The sequence below is a fragment of the Gossypium hirsutum genome, chromosome A12 (genome assembly GCF_007990345.1).
Source record: "Gossypium hirsutum isolate 1008001.06 chromosome A12, Gossypium_hirsutum_v2.1, whole genome shotgun sequence".
NCBI lineage: Eukaryota > Viridiplantae > Streptophyta > Magnoliopsida > Malvales > Malvaceae > Gossypium > Gossypium hirsutum.
In genome coordinates, this window is record NC_053435.1 from 90256816 (window position 1) to 90276165 (window position 19350).

General features: G+C 33.3%; 1 protein-coding gene across 11 annotated transcripts; it reads right to left on the reverse strand.

Annotated features, from left to right (window-relative positions):
* Window positions 1–1150: 1150 nt before the first annotated feature.
* Window positions 1151–5971, reverse strand: LOC107928706 (BTB/POZ domain-containing protein At1g67900). Of its 11 annotated transcripts, none has more exons than XM_041083043.1 (6): window positions 5536–5622; window positions 4197–4315; window positions 3580–3826; window positions 3435–3504; window positions 2058–3329; window positions 1151–1852 (listed from the first exon to the last, which is right to left on the reverse strand). In XM_041083043.1, the coding sequence occupies exons 3-6, from the start codon at window positions 3636–3638 to the stop codon at window positions 1352–1354; spliced, it is 1902 nt and encodes a 633-aa protein (XP_040938977.1). In that variant the 5' UTR covers window positions 3639–3826; window positions 4197–4315; window positions 5536–5622; the 3' UTR covers window positions 1151–1351. The 11 variants fall into 11 exon arrangements, with proteins under 11 accessions (XP_040938977.1, XP_040938978.1, XP_016715459.1 ...); XM_041083044.1 differs by having other exon boundaries at window positions 4174–4315; window positions 4419–5547; XM_016859970.2 differs by lacking the exon at window positions 5536–5622 and adding an exon at window positions 4419–5352.
* Between the last annotated feature and the right edge of the window lie 13379 nt (window positions 5972–19350).

Consider the following 19350-nt stretch of genomic DNA (forward strand, 5'->3'; position numbering starts at 1 on the left):
TTCTTCTACTATTTTTACTTGTTCGTTGCTTATTCGGGACGATCCTAACAAATTGTTGTATATATTTGTGTAGAATATATTTATATATCTTGCGTATCGTGCATATTCTTATTTATTTACTTCATAAAATTTGAAAATTACCCAAAAAAATTAATTTCTTTTTTTTAAAAAAAAAGGGTGGTTGCTCATCTTCTCAAATAAAGATGGGATTCCAGACCTATGAAAAAGTAATTTTGAAAACTGATTTCAGTTAAATCTCTTGTCAAGAAAGGGGAAATTTTGGAAACTTGGCTTTCAACTGTTTTTTTTTATATCGAAATAATTTTAAGGGTAAACTATTAAATTAGTCACTTTTGTTTCTCTCAGATTATATTTTAGTTAGTTATGTTTGAAAAAAATATTACTTTTTAGTCACTTACGTTATCGTATTGTAATATTTTAGTCACTGAACAGTAATTGTCATTAAAAGTGTAACGATAAGTAAATGTGACACTTTAAAATCATCATTTCAAAAGAAAATTTTAGGTTAAATTATACAATTGGTCCTTATATTTTTTTAAGCAATTTAATTTTTTTTCTCTTAAGTTAAAAGAGATGGAGAATGAAGGAAAATAGAGGGAGAAGTAGAAGAGAAAGGAAAAAAAAAGAAGTTAAAAAAATAAAAGAAAAAAAGTAAATTGCTCAAAACAAAAAAATATGGAGACTAATTGTACAATTTAATCTAAATTTTTTGTTTGAGATGATGATTAGATGTGCCACGTCAGCTTACCATTACACCCTTAATAGCAATTACCAACTTAGTGACTAAAATGTTACAACACGTTAACATAAGTAACTAAAACATAACATTTCAAATATAAGTGACTAAAATGTAACATAAAGAAAATAAAAGATACTTACCCTAATTTTAAATCATTTGGCAGGTTATGACATTACCTATCAACCAACTCTTAATATTTTATGTTGTAACAATAATAATAATAATTAATATTATTAAATTATACTTATATCTAAATCAATCAAATAATTTGTGTAGATTTAATTTTATTAAATGGCCGAAACAATAGAAGGAAGTAATATATAAAAAATTTGAATCCATAATATTAAAATTTAAAATCCGAAATGTATCAAAATTTGGAATGTAAATTAAAAAAAGTTAATAATATATAATTGAGAGGATATTGGAGTTTTGAAAACTCATGCTTACATTTAATCTTGATTCTTATTACATTAGGTTACACCCACAATGCACATTGAGATTGTTTTGTTTCTTAGCTAAAATTACAAGGATAAAGAGTATTGGTTTTACCCTTAAAAAGCTACCATCTCTAACTTGTAAGTAAACAAAAATTCACTTAGTTCTTTCACTGCCACTTCTATTGATGGACAACAACTTATTGAACATTCTTTTGGGTCTTCTAGGAAGAGCACAAAATGCCTTAAACTTAGAAGGTCTTCCCATTCCATCACGATTCATCTCATTTTCATCTAAATCATCTTCTCCAGCTACCTTGTTCCTTAATCTCGAATTTCTCGACTTTGGGGATTTAATGCCTGAGTTGCTCCATTCATCATCTGCTGAGATACTAGTAGTAGTGCTTAAAGGCCCTGGAGGCTTAGATGGATCAATGTTATGAGAGGCTAAAAGTGCCTTGATGTTGCTAGGGAGGTCAGCCACTTTGGCCCCCGTTGTGGCTGCTCGAGCTTGCTCGAAGAATAGAACTTGTACCACTACTCTTAGTGGAAGCTTTTCATTTTGAGCAACATGCATGCAAGCCTCTACCGACAGCTTCCTGCAGTCCAGAATACGGCATAACCTTTTCCTTTCACTCTTGTTTAGCTCCGGGTGTGCCTGGATATTCAAAAACAGCAACTAATTGAATCTGCACCTTCATATTAGCACTAGTAACAGCTCAGTTTATTCCACTGTTCAGAATTGGTCATGTTTATTGAGATGATTACAAATTATATTCTATGAATTTCCCTCCATTGCAGGAATTCAACACAAGTATGAAACATGGTAAACTAGTGAGGCCAGGAAAACGGTTTGTATTTACCTTGAGATAAATGTCGATGGCTCGGTAGAGATCGTCATGGTCAGGCCGTGAGAAATTTGGGATGGTCTCAGCTATTGCAATGAATTTTAAGAGAGGCAGATTTACGTCTTTGGCAATCTCTTGGAGATATCCATCTACAATTCTACCTACTTTTAGTTTGGAACTGTGTGATGCAGAAGAAGATCTCCTAGCTTCCTGAAACTCCAAATCCACATTCTCGGCTGATCGCGACCTTCTTCTCCTCTCAATCCCCAGCTTTGATCTCGGAGGGCTCGTTGGTGTACTTTGTCCTTGTAACATGAATTGCTCGAAAATGGTCAAAACTATGTCGACGTCATAGAGGGTATCGCTCGAGTGTGATAAACAAGGTATTAACAGATCACTGACTCTTGCCTCCTCTAATTGAAGTGCTACTCTTCTAGCCAATTCCATCTTTGAAGAAGATGAAGCATTAAGGATGTTGGCTACTTTCAAGAGCTTAAGTAGAAAACTGCAAGAAACAGCGCCTTTCTCTGATGGGAGTAAACTTACTAAAGATTCCAACACCAACCTGTGCTTTGAAGTAACCTCGCCAGCCGAGTCTGAATCCGAGGTAGATGCTGTTGTTGCTTCTCTGTTAGTTTTTACTTTTCTTGATATGTTAGGTAGCCATCGAGATGCATAAACTTGCAGTGCTTCACCAATGAGATTAGAGGGTATTTTCCCACCAGATTTAATACCTATCATGGTTCTCCAGTAGAGATCAATACTCAACTCAGCAATGTCCTCAGCCCACCAACCTTTGATCGTCTGTTGGTGCCGCTGGCTCTCGGCTCCATTGCAAGACATATCATCCTGAACCCTTCTCGAATGACTATGTGACAAGCTCACCTTTGAAGGGTGTGTCAAAACTTTCGATGCAATTGATTCTATGCATCTGCTTGTGATTCCAAGGTCTTCAGACCATAAGGAAAAGGCTTTGGTGCTTTGCAGGGTGATAATAGAGTCTTTCCAACCATGAAGGATGCAGGAATTGAAGAAAACTTCGACTTTGTAAACTAAGTTCCCTTTCTCAACATCTTCTGTCATCTGCAAATATTCAGCAGCACATCGGACCGCCACAATGTTATAGGCGCTGAGAGTGATAGTGATGCCATAACAGAACTTAGCACAAAACTCAAACGCCTCAATTCCACCAGGAAAATCAGGTAATTGGATGATTTGGGGTTGTAATGTTTCAGGGGATTCAGAGCATATTCTTTGTAGCCGCATACACTTTGATAACAAAGGAAACTGCCCGTACAGTGAATTTGCAAAGAATCAATATAATAAGAAATAAAAAAATTGAATGGAATCACAACAAATGCATGGAATTTAGAACAATCTCAGAAAATTTACCTTGTGAAGCATATATCTACTTCCTTTCACTTGAATTATAAGGTCACTAGAGACTTCAGAAGAGACAGACCTGTATTGAGAAAACAAAGTTCATGGAATTTTCCTCAAATATAGATAAAGAAAAATAATGAGTGTGTCTTCATACCTTACAGCCTCTGTAGTGTAGAAGGTGTCAGGCCGAGATCCAAGTTTCATAAACTTCATGACTGGATTTTTTGTTGCTTTTTTCCCTTCAGTTGTGTATTCACCAGCTACAAATTAGCATGATGATGGAAATTAATCAAGCTCCTTCCTTGCCTGATTATAGGAGTCCCCCTTTTGGTGCACCAAAGTTCCTACTCCAACAGCCAGCTAGACCCCCAATTTCTTGACCCAACCAAGCAACCCCGCAACTATATACCAGAAAGGAAAAATAGACTTCAAACTCCAGAAAGTTGAAAAATCTTTCTATATAACAAATAAAAATAAATCTAAAAAGAAATATCTAGCATTTATTTACTGGAGGGAGACATCCAAAATGATAGGAGTGCAAAGAGGATTTCGATACATATTTTTTAGGAAACCAAGAAGATCAAATAATCTAAATTCCCAAGTCCTTTCTGTCAATCTGATTTGGACATGCAAAACAAAGAATCAAAGCCATTGCAATCCTATCAAACATCCAGTATGCTAAAATTCTCCCCAATTCAATGAACCCAAAAAGAAGAGACCACAGCAGTTCTCTTCTCTTATAGCATACATATATGTTGAGCTTGAGTTCACCATGTTAGAAGACTCCACAACAATCAAACAAAGAATGTTTCTTGAGACAACCGCCTGAAAATTCAATGCTTTTGATGCTTGCACACACCAACTGCCAATCATTCATCGGAAAATTCAACCTGTATATGTTGTATGTGTGTGTATATTAATCCTTTTGTAACAACTAAAAGTATATATGGTTTATGTTCAAAAAAAGAAAAAAAAATATTTATGGCTTGAGACCGTAGGCTTGAAGGACATTTTGCCTCGAGTCCTATGACCACGCCGTGCCAGCGAGTAATGAGGAAGGCAGCACCCACGTGCTAAGCCTGGGCACAAGTGCGCCCACTTGTGCCCCTCCCTGTCATCATTGCTACACCAAATGTTTTACTTTCACCTGTACGCCCCAGGTTTATTATTCTACCCAAAAACTAGTTTATACGCAACATCGTACACCACTCAATTTCCATTCACTATATCTTTTTAAGAAACTGAAAAAATATATCTTTTTTTACAAAAAGTTTTTCTAATTTTTATTGTCTGCTAGCTTTACACAAGGAAAGTAAAGGGGAAAGTTTAAAGAAGGAATAGAATATGTGTATGGCTATTATTGTTGCCTTTAACCATCCTCACCGACGATTTTGCACTTTGCAGATCATATACGTTAATGATTGGGGATGCACTACAACTAAAAATCTGGAACTAAACTGGCCTTGCCATTTCACTAAAATATCACCACCAACCCTTTCCTCGAATTTAATCCAAATGGTCCACGAAGGAAACAGTTGCTTTAAGATTGAGTGATTGATGTTAGCATGATGAGATAAGGGAAAGTGTGCGTTCTTTTCACTCGTAGAGGGATTCATTAATGAAATGCGTTATCTTGGCAGTTGACGGTCACCTTTCAAACTTGTTTTTGCATTGGATTCTCACAAGCTTTGCCCTCATTTTTGTTCTTAATGATATCATTTCTAAATGGCTGAGATTCACAGGATTAAAAGAGGAACTTAAGAAAGATATGAGTGATGAGTAATCCATAGTTCCATACTAAAAATGCTTAATCTTTTCCCTTCACTTCATCAAGATATTAATTAACCAAAATGCAACCCAATGCAATGCATGCCCATGTTAGGTAACTAATCTCACTTCGGACTTTTCACAGCTCGAATGGGTGCCATTTATGTTACTAACAAACAATCAAATAGGTAAGTGCTTTTTTCATCTTATATAAAAGAAAAGGAGAGAGAAAGCAAAAACCAGGTAGAAATTACGAGGAAAATCCAGAATTTGTCAAAGCAATAAACACCAAGCCTACAAACTTGAATCAAATAAACAAGAAGGATATGCATTTCATGGTCACCTGATTTCGCTCAAGATGGTTCAAGGGACTTTCTTCTGCTGCTATATATATCATAAATTGAAAGAGAAAAAGCTGAAAACTCTTCAAGCTTTACTTCAATTCAAAAAACAAAAAGGGTATAAAAATAGAGGGAGTGAGAGTAGGTTAAAAATGTAACATTAAACAAGTTGGTTTTGTCAAAAAGGGAGTAATGTACAAAAGTTGTCTACCTACATGTTGTACGTTACTGAGGCATGATCACAAGGGGGGTTAAGACCCAGTCTCCGTTTAGGCTCGATCATTGTCCATTAAAGACCGAGACCAAGGGTTTTGTCTTGGCTCGATCCATGCCTACCCTAAGCCCAGGCAACTTTGGCTATCCTTGATATTTGTTGGATAGGCTAAAGATAATCTGTGAAAATTTGAGTGGAGTTGGATACAGGTTAAGTCTTGGTGGGGGATAAATTGATGTAAACCTTACGTGAGAAAAAAGGGTTATCCACAAATGCTGTAATGGTCCTTCTCACTGCTACCCAGGGGGCGGCCAACCGACAACCCTTCCTTTTGTGGGACCATAAGGGAGGTTGAACTTTGAAACTATTAAGGCTTTTGCTTCTAGTCGCTTATGAAAATTTGCATCTCATTAATTTCTTGTTGAATTAATATAGAGATTCAAAAAGATTTCAATGCCTAAATGAAAGGAGATGAATGATGTTAGGTGGTTGACAAGCAACATCTAAGGGATTGGAATTTTGAAAGAGAATCTTGCATAATGATGCGCCCATGTGGGAATCCCCTCATTTTACAACTGTTCCAGTTCTTCTTTCAGGGATTTTGCTTTGGGAAATCAATGAACCTAAAGATTTCATGAAAACAATCAAAGAAATGAATAATGAATTGTCTTTCAGAAAGATAATCGAAGCAGAATATACGTTGTACGCAGCTCCCAACTTTTTCTCTGTTCATTTTCATGCTTGAATTTTTCGCCAAAAATAGACAACATTATGTAATAAAGTCCCACAATTTTAATTACAGTATTTTATGATTCACTAATTAAGTACACAACATAAGTATAAAATCATACTTGAAGACACCATTTGCAGCAAACTAGGATTGGAGTTTTTTTTTTTTTTGTAATAACAACATACAAATTAAGCAGGGAGGGCTCAAGAGGGGCCTGAAACATTGACGTGAGGCCAGGCCTCCAAAAAATTGTCAACTTTGGAAATTAGCATGCGAGCAATTGTTTCAAGTTCGTGTAATCGCTGTCTGTCTGTCATTTACAATCCCTTTTTAGGGCTTTGGAATTTGGTGCGTTTTAGAAAATACAGAATTGCCACGCTTGCGGCCAGATTTGATGCAGTCTGCCTTTACCGGTTGGTGTTGGAGACTTATGAAATGTAACTTTCAGGGTTATAGGGGACCTGCCTAGTCTACTACCATACCTCCACAGGGTGGGCAGTGCTGGTGGCCCAGGCCCTGCGTGGATCCGAATAATGTCACTTTCAGCTTTTCCAATGTGGTGCCCTGCTCCTTTACTCGTGGGGTTTCTGTGTTTCTAATGAATCCAGGCCTTGCCGGAAAAACTAAAACTCCAATAGGGGAAAAGGTCAGACCCCAACTCACGTGCATGTCCAGTAATTAGTTGCTTCAGCATTAATATATACGTAAACAACCAGAGTAAGTCTGCAAGTTACTCTTCATCTTAATCAAAACTTGTCTTACAAAAGCTCTCACAAGTATAATGCTAAAGTCTCTACATATTCTCGATTTGGACCTGAATGTCAAAAGCATAAAGTCTTGGATAAAGTTTGATATCTTGGGGATTTGAGAGGTGGCTTTCACTAACTCCCGTGGGATTCTAGAGGTGGCCCCCATGCTATGGCGGTAAGCTCTTTTATACTGGTTTGAGAATCATCTTATAGCATTTGTGGGAAGCCGCACCTGATATTGTCCGCTCGAAACAAAACTTGCCTTGCAAATATGTTCTTTGAGTTGTCACACTTGATAGTGGATTATTAGAATCCCTTGATATGCAGTTGTGGTGGTGTTTCAAACTCTTCTTATTAAAGCACAAAAAATAATCCGAACCAGAATCATACCAAACATTTGGATTCTAGACATGAATTCCACTGTGCAGTGCTTTGCGCTCGTATTTCAATTGGTAACTTAGCGATATCGGACATGATAGAGTACAAGATAAGCAGGCGATACGAAAAAATAACTAAAATACAATAAGAATAAGACATGCTAAGAAAAAGAAATATAAACATACATGCCAAAATCCATGTAATATGATTATGCATATTGATTCGACTCAAATATATAAATTACCAAGTGTAATTAATAGTAATTGTTTTGACCGCCTCGTATTGTTTGTTGATCAGGGGTGGTGCTCATCTTTTTGGTTTGATATGTTTGCTAAGGTGTCTTTTCTTGATTGGTTTCTGTAGGTATTTGATTTTTGTTCTGACTCACTCTTTATTTGGACGCATTCATTTCTATCTTAAATAATGCAATTGGTGTATTAATGTCAGATTTTGTGTGAAGTGAAACATTGAGTTGGAACGAATTTCATGATTTCAAGGTCGGTTAATTTTGACCCGAACTTTTTGTCCCAAAATCGATGTTAATAAGTGGGAAGGTGATTCAGTTGGATGTTTGTTGACTACTTGAAAAGTAGATATGGTTTAACTTTGTTCATGCCATGTTATTAAGGATAGAGATTAGATTGGTTGATGTGCCTTAGCACTAGCAGAGCCACAATTTAGCTTTATTTATTACTCTCATACGCAATATTTATATATGTGCGGCAAAGCGGAATCCCATACATACAAATCAAAGGGTTAAGAGTTTAGAAAGTGTTCATTTTTTTTTAAATGCATTCAATTAGTTTTTCAAACATTAAAAATGTGTCAATTTAGTCCTTTGCTAGCTGTTCACATCTTTGATTGTTATTGTACTGAAATGACCGTTGCTGAGTCAAGCATCATAATACTGACGTGTCACTTCACATCAATAAAAAATAAAATTTTAAAAAATTATAAAATTATTAAAATTTTAATTCTAACCTGGACAAATAGATTTCTAAGTTTTTTTGAATTTAGATATTCATTTATCCAAATTTTTTTAAATAATAAAAATTTTTAAAATTATATTTTAAATTATAAATCATTATAAAAATGAGAAATAATGCTTCTAATAAAATTTGAAACTTTCGTTACGAGCTTTGAACCTACTACCAAATGATTAAAAACCTTGTAATTTACCGTCTATGCTAAAAAGTATTATTACAAGTCTCTCTTTTATCTATACATATGTTTAATCATAATAACAAGTGTGTTCTTCGACGTTGTAGTTTTACATCTTGCATTGAAGTTAACAGCTCATCAAGAATATGACCTTAGAAGTGTATCGAACACCAATGTCACAATAGCAAATTAGATTTAAAAAAACAATAGTAAGAATGGCAAAAGCTAATAAAAAATGAAATTTACCTGTTGCGAATTAGCAAGAATCACCTTTTTTCTCTTTTACAATTTTTATAATATTTAATAACTTATATATATATTTAAAATTATGTCTAAAAATAAATTTAGATAAATGAATGTCTAGATTTAAATGAACCTGAATATTTAGATGTCCAGATTCATTCTGGACTTGTATTTTTTTTTAAAATATAAACTTTTGCCGATGTAAACCACCATATCAACATCACAATGGTTGGTTCAATAGTTGTTAACAGCTACGTAAACACAATAACAATTTGCGACAATAACAATCACACCACCACTTACTCACAAACAAATCCTACTAAGGAAAATTCTATATACACAATGGTAAGGGTATTTTCATGGGATACTACACAAATAGCAAGGCTTATAGAGAGTACAACAAGCACACCAAGTCTATAATAGAATCCTTTAGTGTAGTTGTCAAAGATGAACCAAGAAGCTCTTTACCCAATAAGTGTGTAGATGAACAAGTAATGGAGCAAGTTGTATAAGAAGTTATAATTGAACATACAATTGAGCCGATTAATAGTGCAAATCAATTTACGAACATGTTTTCCAACTTTAACCATCCTAAAAACTACAACCACAAAAAACATCCTTTGGATAGAGTTTTTACTTGATGTTAATAAAGGAATCAAGACCAATGACATGGCTTGGTCTGACTACCATGACATGGTCAAGCTATCCTACTAAATATCCTTTATAGAGCCTAAAATGATGGAAAAAGCCTTAAGAATAAGCACTAGATTCAAGACATGTAAGAGGAGTTGGATCAATTTAAAAGAAATAATGTATGGAAATTAGTCCTTAACTTAAAAGGTTGCAATGTGATTAAGGCAAAACTCATCTTTAATAACAAGATGGAATAAGGCTGGACTTGTGGCTCAAGGCTACAACTAGGTGAAAGGATTTAATTTTGATGAGACCTTCTCACTTATAGCTCATTTGCAAGCCATCATACTCTTATTGGTAGTTTCAACTTACCCGGATATCAAGTTATTTTAGATGAATGTAAAAAGTATGTTCTTGAATGAATTTATTAATGAATAAATATTTATGGATCAACTTAAAGAATCTGAAGGCCCCAAACGTCCAAATCACATTTACAAACTAATTAAAACACTATATGGATTAAAGCAAGCCCCAAAAGCATGGAACGAGATTTTCTAAGTTCTAATTGAGAAATTATATATGAGAGGAAAAGTGGATAAGTTATTGTTCATAAACAAGCAAAACAGGTGATGTAATCACATTGGCTTGGATTTTTGTAGATGATACAATATTTGGCACAACTTCTTAGCAAGCCAAAGAAATTGAATTTGAGATGAGTATGGTGGTAGAATTGTCTTATTTCTTAGGACTGTTGGAACATATTCAAATATTTATAGTGTTCTAATAACTATAAATGAATGGATATAATTAATCAAAAAATTATATTATTTGATTTTTTGAAAAAGAATTATAACTATTTAAATTATATTATTTGAATAGTTATAATATTAAATGATTAATTATGTGTTTATTTTAAAGACATTATTATTCAGAAAGACACCTATTGATGAAAGATGTCTCTATGAAGAGATATGAAAATTCCTATAAATAGGAATGAGATTTTATTTGGAAATCATACCAACAAATTTTAATATTCCTTCTTTCCTTCCTTCATTTTCTAATATTATTAGATTATTCTATAAAGTATTACTACAGAAATCCTTTATAGAAATTTAGTTTCTTGTCATACATTACTTAGTGTGTAATGGGCTATTCTCGTCAGTGCAAAATGCAAATAGTTATTGGCTTCATTACATCCTCGATGTTAATTTGTTTGGAACTTGTTTGCACACCGAAGATAGGTGGGGGCGAATATAACCTTAAAGATAATGGTTTGATACATGCCTTGGAGCCTTATCCTATTTCTTCTTCTGTTCGAGTTTCATTCGTGTGTTCAAGATTTTCTTCACCGGAGATTTGTACTAACAATTTTAAGGTTATAATTCATGATGACTACCACAACACATGAAAGTGGAACACTAAGGGAGTTGGCTTCCAATTTTGTCAAACTTGAACAATTTGATGATGGCAATTTTGACGGTGGCAGAAAAAGATGCACTTCTTATTATCAACTTTGAAGATTGCTTGGATACTGCAAGACCCGAAGAGAATGAAAATGAATCTGTTGCTGCAACCCGAGAAAGACAAAAATGGGACAATGCTGATTACATATGCATGGGTCACATATTGAATGGTTTATCTGATTGTTTGTTCGACACCTACCAAAATGAGGTCACCGCTAAAGAATTATGGGACAAATTGGATACAAGATACATGACAGAAAATGTTACAAGTAAGAAATTTCTTGTCAGTCGTTTCAATAATTATCAAATGGCTGATGGTCGTTCTGTTATGGAACAATTCCATGATATTGAAAGATGTTGAATCAATTCAAGCAATATGATATGAAAATGGATGAAATGATTGTTTTATCCTCCATAATAGACAAACTTCTCCATCTTGGAAAGACTTTAAAAGAAGTCTAAAACATAAGAAAGAGGACATATCTCTTGAAGCTTTGGCAAATCATCTTCGTATTGAAGAAGAATATCGAAAGCAAGATCAGAACCTAAATTCTGAAAATGCCAAAGTGCATGTTACAGAGAAAGTACAGACTACTAAAACATTCAAGAAAAGTTCAAACAGACTGATAGAGCACCTAAGTTCAAAAAGAAACAAAAGGGGCCATGCTATCATTGTCGTAAGTTGTGACATTTCAAGAATGAATGTCGAATTTTAAAGAAGAAATCATCTTCTAAGGCTGATAATAATGAAAAGTTCATTGCAATGATATCTGAAATTAATATGGCACAAGATGATAATACATGGTGGATTGATACCGAAGCAACCAAACATGTGTGCAAAGACAAAAGCATGTTCACAAAGTTCACACAATGTGAAAATGACAATGTCTTGTACATAAGAAATTCTTCCATTGCTGTAATCAAAGACAAAAGGTCTGTTGAACTACAATTCACTTCTGGAAAGGTTTTAACCTTAAATGATGTATATTATGTACCAGAAGTTAGAAAGAATTTAGTGTCTAGAAGTCTATTGGATAAGTTTGGTTTCAAACTTGTTTTTGAGGCAGATAAGTTTATTTTGTCTAAGGGATAAATTTTTGTAGGGAAAAGGTATATGTATGAGAGTATGTTCAAACTGAATATTATTAATAAGAATAAAAATATTATTTCTACTTATATGGTTGAATCTTTTTGTTTATGCCATTATAGATTAGGTCATTTGAATTATAGAAAATTGAATGACATGTATAAGTTAGATTTAATTCTTGTTTTTAATAATAATATTGAAAAATGTAATACATGTATGTTGACTAAAATTACAAGAAACCCTTTCCCTAAGGTCAAAAGAAAAACAAAATTGCTTGATTTGATACATAATGATTTATGTGACATGCATAATGTCGAAACCATTTTTCGAAGTTTGGAAAAAACGGGGATCGACTTTAAAAAACGGAAATGGAGTCGCCACCAATCTTTTTTGTTTAAGTGTGATTGGGTTACCAAGAATTTTGGTCATTTTAATAAAACATTTTGGTTTACTAAAATAACGATTTTGGTTCATGAAATTTTGAGAAAACAGGTTCGGGAGTCGGTTACGTATGAGGAAGGATTAGCACCCTCATTACGCCCAAAATTGGTACCAAATCAATTAAATACTGTCCTTATGTCTGAGATTTAAAAGAGTTTTTGAAATGTGATTCCTTCTTGAAGCATTTGAATGGCTCGAGCTGGTTGTCAAAAATTCTCTTGTTTCGAAGGAATACAGCATCATATTCAGCACGATAAGACACGATGCTTTATACCCTCGAAAACAATGATAAGTTTTGACTTCCAAAAGTTTATATGTTGAAAATCACAAAAGGATGCCCGATTATTTAGTCCAATGAGAAAATCGAAACCCAGCACAGTAGGGCACGATTCCTCGAATTTCTAGATATCGAACATTGCCTTATTTTAGAATTCAGAAAACATGAGTGAAATTCTAAAGGGATATTCGATCATTTTGAACAAACGGAAAATTGAAACCCAGCACGGTAGTGCACGATTCCCCAAGTTGCCAAACATCGAACATTACCTTCGTTTTAAAATTTTTAAAGACATGGGTGAAATTCCAAAGGATTATTCGATTATTTTGAATAAACAGGAAATTGCAACCCAGCACGATAGGGCACGATTCCCCGAATTGCCAAACATCGGACGTTGCCTTCGTTTTAAAAAAAAATTAATGAATAATTATAAAACTAGCTTAAATGCATTAATTTTACTTGAAATAAAACGAAATTAATCTTAAAGATTTGGACCTTATAAAGCCACATTTCGTAAACCAAGTGGAAAACAATGATATGGGATAATATACACCCATAAGATATAATACTTGGTGAATGAAAATATTATGAGAAATAAAACAAATTAACAAATATACAATAGCAATGAGCACCTATTTTGAAAAACATTAATAATCAAAATAATGGAAACTAAAAGATATAACTAACCAAAGAAACAAATTAGAATAAAAGTATAACAAATTTCGAACATAGATGAACAAAAATTGAAATAATAGTGCAAAAGACTGATAGACAATATACAATGATAATGTATCAAAATAATATGAAAAATAAAACGCAACACATAATATACAGAGCAATATGGACACTGAGAGCCAATGTAATACAAAACAATTTAAAAACTATATGAAAAACTTGCAAATGAATAATACATACTAGGGATTGAAATGATTTACATATATAAAATAAAACTAAGAATATGTAAATGAAGATTAAAATAAATATTGTAAAAGAAATTTGGAGCAAATAACATACAAAAATATTTTAAAAACAAAATATATCTATTTAAAGGTGATGATATACATACAATAATAAAAATCAATGTAAACAATGTATAATGAAGATATAATAAAAAAATAAAGAATAAACAATATACATGACAGAATAATAAACCAATATATAATAAAACAATATATACATGAAAAAATCTTAAATAACAAAGAAATAATAAAACATTTTTTTAAGAATAAACTATATACATAACAAATTCGAAAGGAAATTCAAATAAATAGATTTAAAAGAAATTATATATATATAATAACATGAACTAATAATGTATATAGAATAAAACTAATTTTATCACAAATCATATATGCATTAATATAAGATTAATTTAAATTAAATATTATACAAAATTTAAAAAACAATATGATTTACAAGGTAATTTTAAAATAATAGTTTTATAATTTAAACAAAAAAAGGTAAATTATCAAAGTAATTTAAAACGTATATAAAAAATAAAAGATGAATGCTAAATGAATTAAAAAAATAATGAACTATATAAATTAAAATGAGAAAAAAAATTAATTGAAATAAGGGCAAATTAAAAGAGATAACTAACAAATAGAATAAACCATTGAAAGGACCAAAGCGCAAAGCGCGCAAATGTGTAGGGACTCATGCTGGAAATAATCCAGGCCCCAAAACGCATCATTGAAGCGCGGACCAATCTGCAAATACACACAAACTACAAGTCCAATTCAAAAAAAAAGAAGTAAAGCGCACAAGGGGCAATTGAAGACTCGTAAGAATATGGAGGAACTAGCACGCAAATTCCCCATTTTAAGCAAAAGGGCGTGGATCTAGCCTATTAATCGAGTCAATGCGCGGATCCTTACCCATTGAACGGTGTCGTTTCAATTTCTATACAAAACAAGGTTAAAAAAAACCCTAAACTAGTTATTCATCATTTAAAAGCAAATCAAAATAAAAAGAACTAAGGCCTATCCTCCTGTTCTTTCAACCGAATCCAAAGGCAGCCCTCAATCGCCGTTTCGCCTCCATGCTTGGCTGACGATCATCACGCAAGGGCCTATCCTAGCCTTTTTCGACTACGAATCCAAGATTCTTGCTCAAAAGCCTCAGGATCTTCGCCTGGACTTCGATTACGGCGAAGCAAACAAAGACTCGAAGGGGGGAAAATAAGATAAGTCTCTTAATCTTTATTTTTTATATATATATACAACAAGTAAAGATCAAGAAGAAAGAAATAATAACTAAAAAAAATCGAAAAGAAAAAATAGATCTGAAAATCACCTGGAAATCTTTTCTTTTTCTATTTCATTGTTTTGTATCTGTATTTCAATGTGTATATTGTGCGTGTGTTCTCCCCCTTCTTTACAAAAATGAAAGGAATGGCTTTATAGCCGAACAATAATCCAAAATAAAAAAATACAAGCCCCCCTTTTTTTTATTCTGTTGTTTTTTGTTTCTATTTGCTGTTGTCTGCTTGTCTGCTTGCAGGTACATGGCGGTGTACGGATGTGGTATGGTCGTGTCGACGTGGAGGCGCGAGCGATGGTAGTGCTGGAGGCTGCTGGAGGCTACTGCAGCGGCAAGCGAATGGGGCTAGGGTTAGGGTTTCCAAGAACTTTCAAAGGATTGGGCCTATCGGGCTCTATTTTTGGGTCTAGGTTAATATTAGTTGTTGGGCCATTGAGTATTGGGCTAGGGTTAATTCGGTTTTGGGTTTTAAATATAGGTTTGGGTTTGTAATGTTTTGGGTTTAAAATTGGGTTATGTAATTTGGACTTGTGGACATTTAATTTGGTTTAATTTTTATTTATTTTGTATTTTGGTGGACCCGGGCAAATTGGCCCGCTTACACATAATACTCCTAAATTGGTGGAAAGAAATATTATGTTACTTTTATTGATGATTGTTCTAGATATTGTTATGTATATTTATTGCATTTAAAAGATGAAGCGCTTGATAAATTTAAAGTTTATAAATCTGAAGTTGAACTTCAGTGTGAATCATTTATCAAGTGCTTAAGATCGGATAGAAGTGGATAATACTATAATCCAAGTTATTTTGAATCCACTAGAATTGTTCATCAAGTATGGTGTAGCTGAAAGGAAAATAGAGTCTTGACTGAAATGGTAAATTTAATGTTATTATATTCAAGTCTTGGACAAGGTTTTTGGGGAGAAGCTGTTCTAACAGTTTGTCATATATTGAATAGAGTTCCTAATAAGGAAACTAAAATAACCTCTTATAAAGAATGGAAGGAAAGGAAACCAAACATTAATTATTTAAAAGTTTGGGGTTGTAGAGCTATTGTCAAAGTTCCAACACCTAAACGTAAAAAGTTTGGTAAAAGAGGAATTGAATGCATATTTATAAGAGATGCACATAATAGCAAGGCATATAGGTTCATGGTAATTGAACCAAATGATTCAATCTCAATTAATACTGTTATTGAATCAAGAAATGCTATTTTTGATGAAAATAGATTAAATTTTATATCAAGACAATTACATCCACAACAATTGATTCATTCTTCAAATGCAAAAGAGATTTCATTATAACAAATTGATAATAATGATGAATCTTGTCAAGAATTAAGAAGAAGTAAGAGGATTAAAAAGGTCAAAGATTTTGGACCAAATTTTATTATGTTTCTTGTAGAAGGAAAAGGTGAAAGTATATGCAGTAAGATATCTTATTGTTATAATACAGAATCTGATCCTATTACATTTAAAGAGGTAATGAAATCTCAAGACTCTGCTTTTTGGAAAGAAGCAATAAATGATGAGATGAATTCAATAATGGAAAATCAAACTTGGATCTTAGATGATCTTCCACCAGGTTCCAAACCAATAGGTTGTAAATAGATCTTTAAAAAGAAAATAAAGGTCGATGGAACCATTGATAAGTTTAAAGCAAGGTTGGTAGTCAAAGGTTTTACACAAAAACAAGGTATTAATTTCTTTGATATCTATGCTTCAGTAGCAAGAATTGCTACAATTATACTCTTAATATCACTTACCTCTCTATATAATTTGGTTGTTCACCAAATGGATGTTAAAACTGCATTTTTAAATGGTGAATTGGAAAAGGAAGTGTACATGAAACAACTGGAAGGATTTGTTGTTCCAGGACAAGAGCATAAGGTATGTAAGCTTGTTAAATCTTTATATGGACTTAAACAAGCACCAAAACAATGACACCAAATGTTTGACAATGTTGTTTTAGCTAGTGGCTAAAAATAAATGAATCCGATAAGTGCATATATAGCAAATTTGAAAATGAAAAAGGTGTCATAATTTCCTTATATGTAGATAACGTTCTCATTTTTTGCACAGATTTGGAACAAATAGAAAACACAAAGAAATTCTTGTCAAACAACTTTGCTATGAAGGATATGGGTGAAGCAAATGTTATTCTTGGGATTAAAATAACTGATAAACCATAATATATACATATTTTTACCCCATGCTTGGCATATTCATGGATGATTTTTCCTTGGTTTTATTGAATTTGATGCTCCTAATCCTTTAAGTTCATGTTTTATACTTAGGCGAGCATAAGAATGCGAAAAGAGCAAGAAACGGGCCAAAAACAGACAAAATAGGCCTAATTAGTGTTTCACACGGCCTAGGCACTTCCACACGGGTAATCCACACGCCCGTGTGTCATGGCCATGTCGACTAAAAACCAACTCAGAATTACACACGGCCTGAGCACCTTTACACGGGCGTGGCACACGGCCGTTCCCTGTCGAGCCCAAGTCTAATTCTACTCGGAAAAGGCTAATTTTGAGGATTTTGAGGCATTCTAAAGTCTATATAAACACCCTAGAAGAGGATCAAGGGGGACACAGAGAATAGAAGGCAGAAAACACTCAAGCACAGCCATCAGAATTAGCTCAGAAAGAGGATTTACATCAAGACCGAAGATTTCCATCCAATTTCCTCGAAGTTCTTTGAGTTTCTTTATTTTTTTTATTTTCCAATTTTTGAGATGTTTTCCATTATTATGAACTAAACTCCCTAAATACCTAAGGGAGATGAAACCTAAGACGAATCTTATTACTCTTTGAATTATATGATAAATACTTGTTCTTTTTCTTAATTGTGAGATTTAAACATTGCTTTAATATTCCAGGATATTAATTCAGATTTTTGATGTGCTTATTCAGTGGAGCAAAAGTCTCTGATTAAGAGTAGATCGTTCATAATTAAGCGGAGTTGCATGCAATCCTAGAGATAGGAAGACATAAATCTGTCGGATTAGAGTCAAATCTAATAAGGGAATCCATAGATCGAGTTAATGCGACAATAGGAGTTTTAATTAGAAAGAGATTTCGATTAATCAACCTAGAGTCAGTTGTTTTTAGTCTCGAGAGAGATATTAACATAAATCAGGAATTTTTACGGATTAAGTCAAGTGAATAAATCATCTAATTCAGAGGTAATAAGTGAAGTCTAGGTGAATTCTTCCTTGGGTATTGTCTTCTCTATCAGTTTTCCAAAAGTATTTTCCAACTTTAATCTCTGCTGCAATCTTAATTAATTAGATAATTAGTTTTAGATTAAAAATTCTCTTAATTGTTAGGCTAGATAATAAAAATATAGTAATTACTAGTACTTTTAGTCATCGTGGATACGATATTTTCGGTCTCACCATAATTATACTACTGTTCGATAGGTGCGCTTGCCTTAGTAGAATTTTTAGTTTGTTTTAGTGACCATCAAGTTTTTAGCGCCGTTGCCAGGGACTAAGATATTAGGAACACTTAATTTTTATTATTTTAGCCATTTTTATTTTTATTTACTAAATTTTCTTTTCTTTACTTATGGCAGGTTTTTATAGTTTATGACTAGAAGAAACCTGTCAGGACCTCTACTTTTTTATAGCGAAATCGAAAGCACAACTCGTAGAAATCAAAGAGAAATAAGGCGAAGCCTACAATACATAGAGGAAGAGAGTGAGATCGATATCTATACCACAATCGAGGAGATGGCTGATAATCAGAATAATCCGTTACCTCCTGTGGTTGCTGCAAATCCAGTAAATCAGAATCCTGCTCCTCGTACTATGTACGATTATGCTAAACCTACTTTAACAGGAGTTGAATCGAGTATAGTTAGACCTGTTGTTGCTGCAAATAATTTTGAACTGAAACCTAACACAATTCAAATGATACAACAATTTGTTCAGTTTGATGATTTGCAGAACAAGGATTCAAACACTTATTTAGTAATTTTTTTAGAATTCTGCGACACCTTTAAAATTAATGGTGTTTCTGACGATGCCATTCACGTTCGATTGTTTCCCTTTTCATTGAGAAATAAGGCTAAATAGTGGTTAAACTCGTTACCGTGAGGGTCAATCACCACTTGAGAACAAATGACCGAAAAATTTTTACTTAAATATTTTCTGCCAGCTAAAACGGCT

Excerpts from the sequence above, each read along its gene's own strand:
- LOC107928706 (XM_016859971.2), bottom strand. The coding sequence starts at position 3,638 with ATGAAGTTTATGAAACTTGGATCTCGGCCTGACACCTTCTACACTACA. Across the intron at positions 3,330-3,434 it reads GTAGATATATGCTTCACAAG|TTTCCTTTGTTATCAAAGTG; the intron begins GTAAATTTTCTG and ends CTGTACGGGCAG. Across the intron at positions 1,853-2,057 it reads CCATCGACATTTATCTCAAG|GCACACCCGGAGCTAAACAA; the intron begins GTAAATACAAAC and ends TTGAATATCCAG.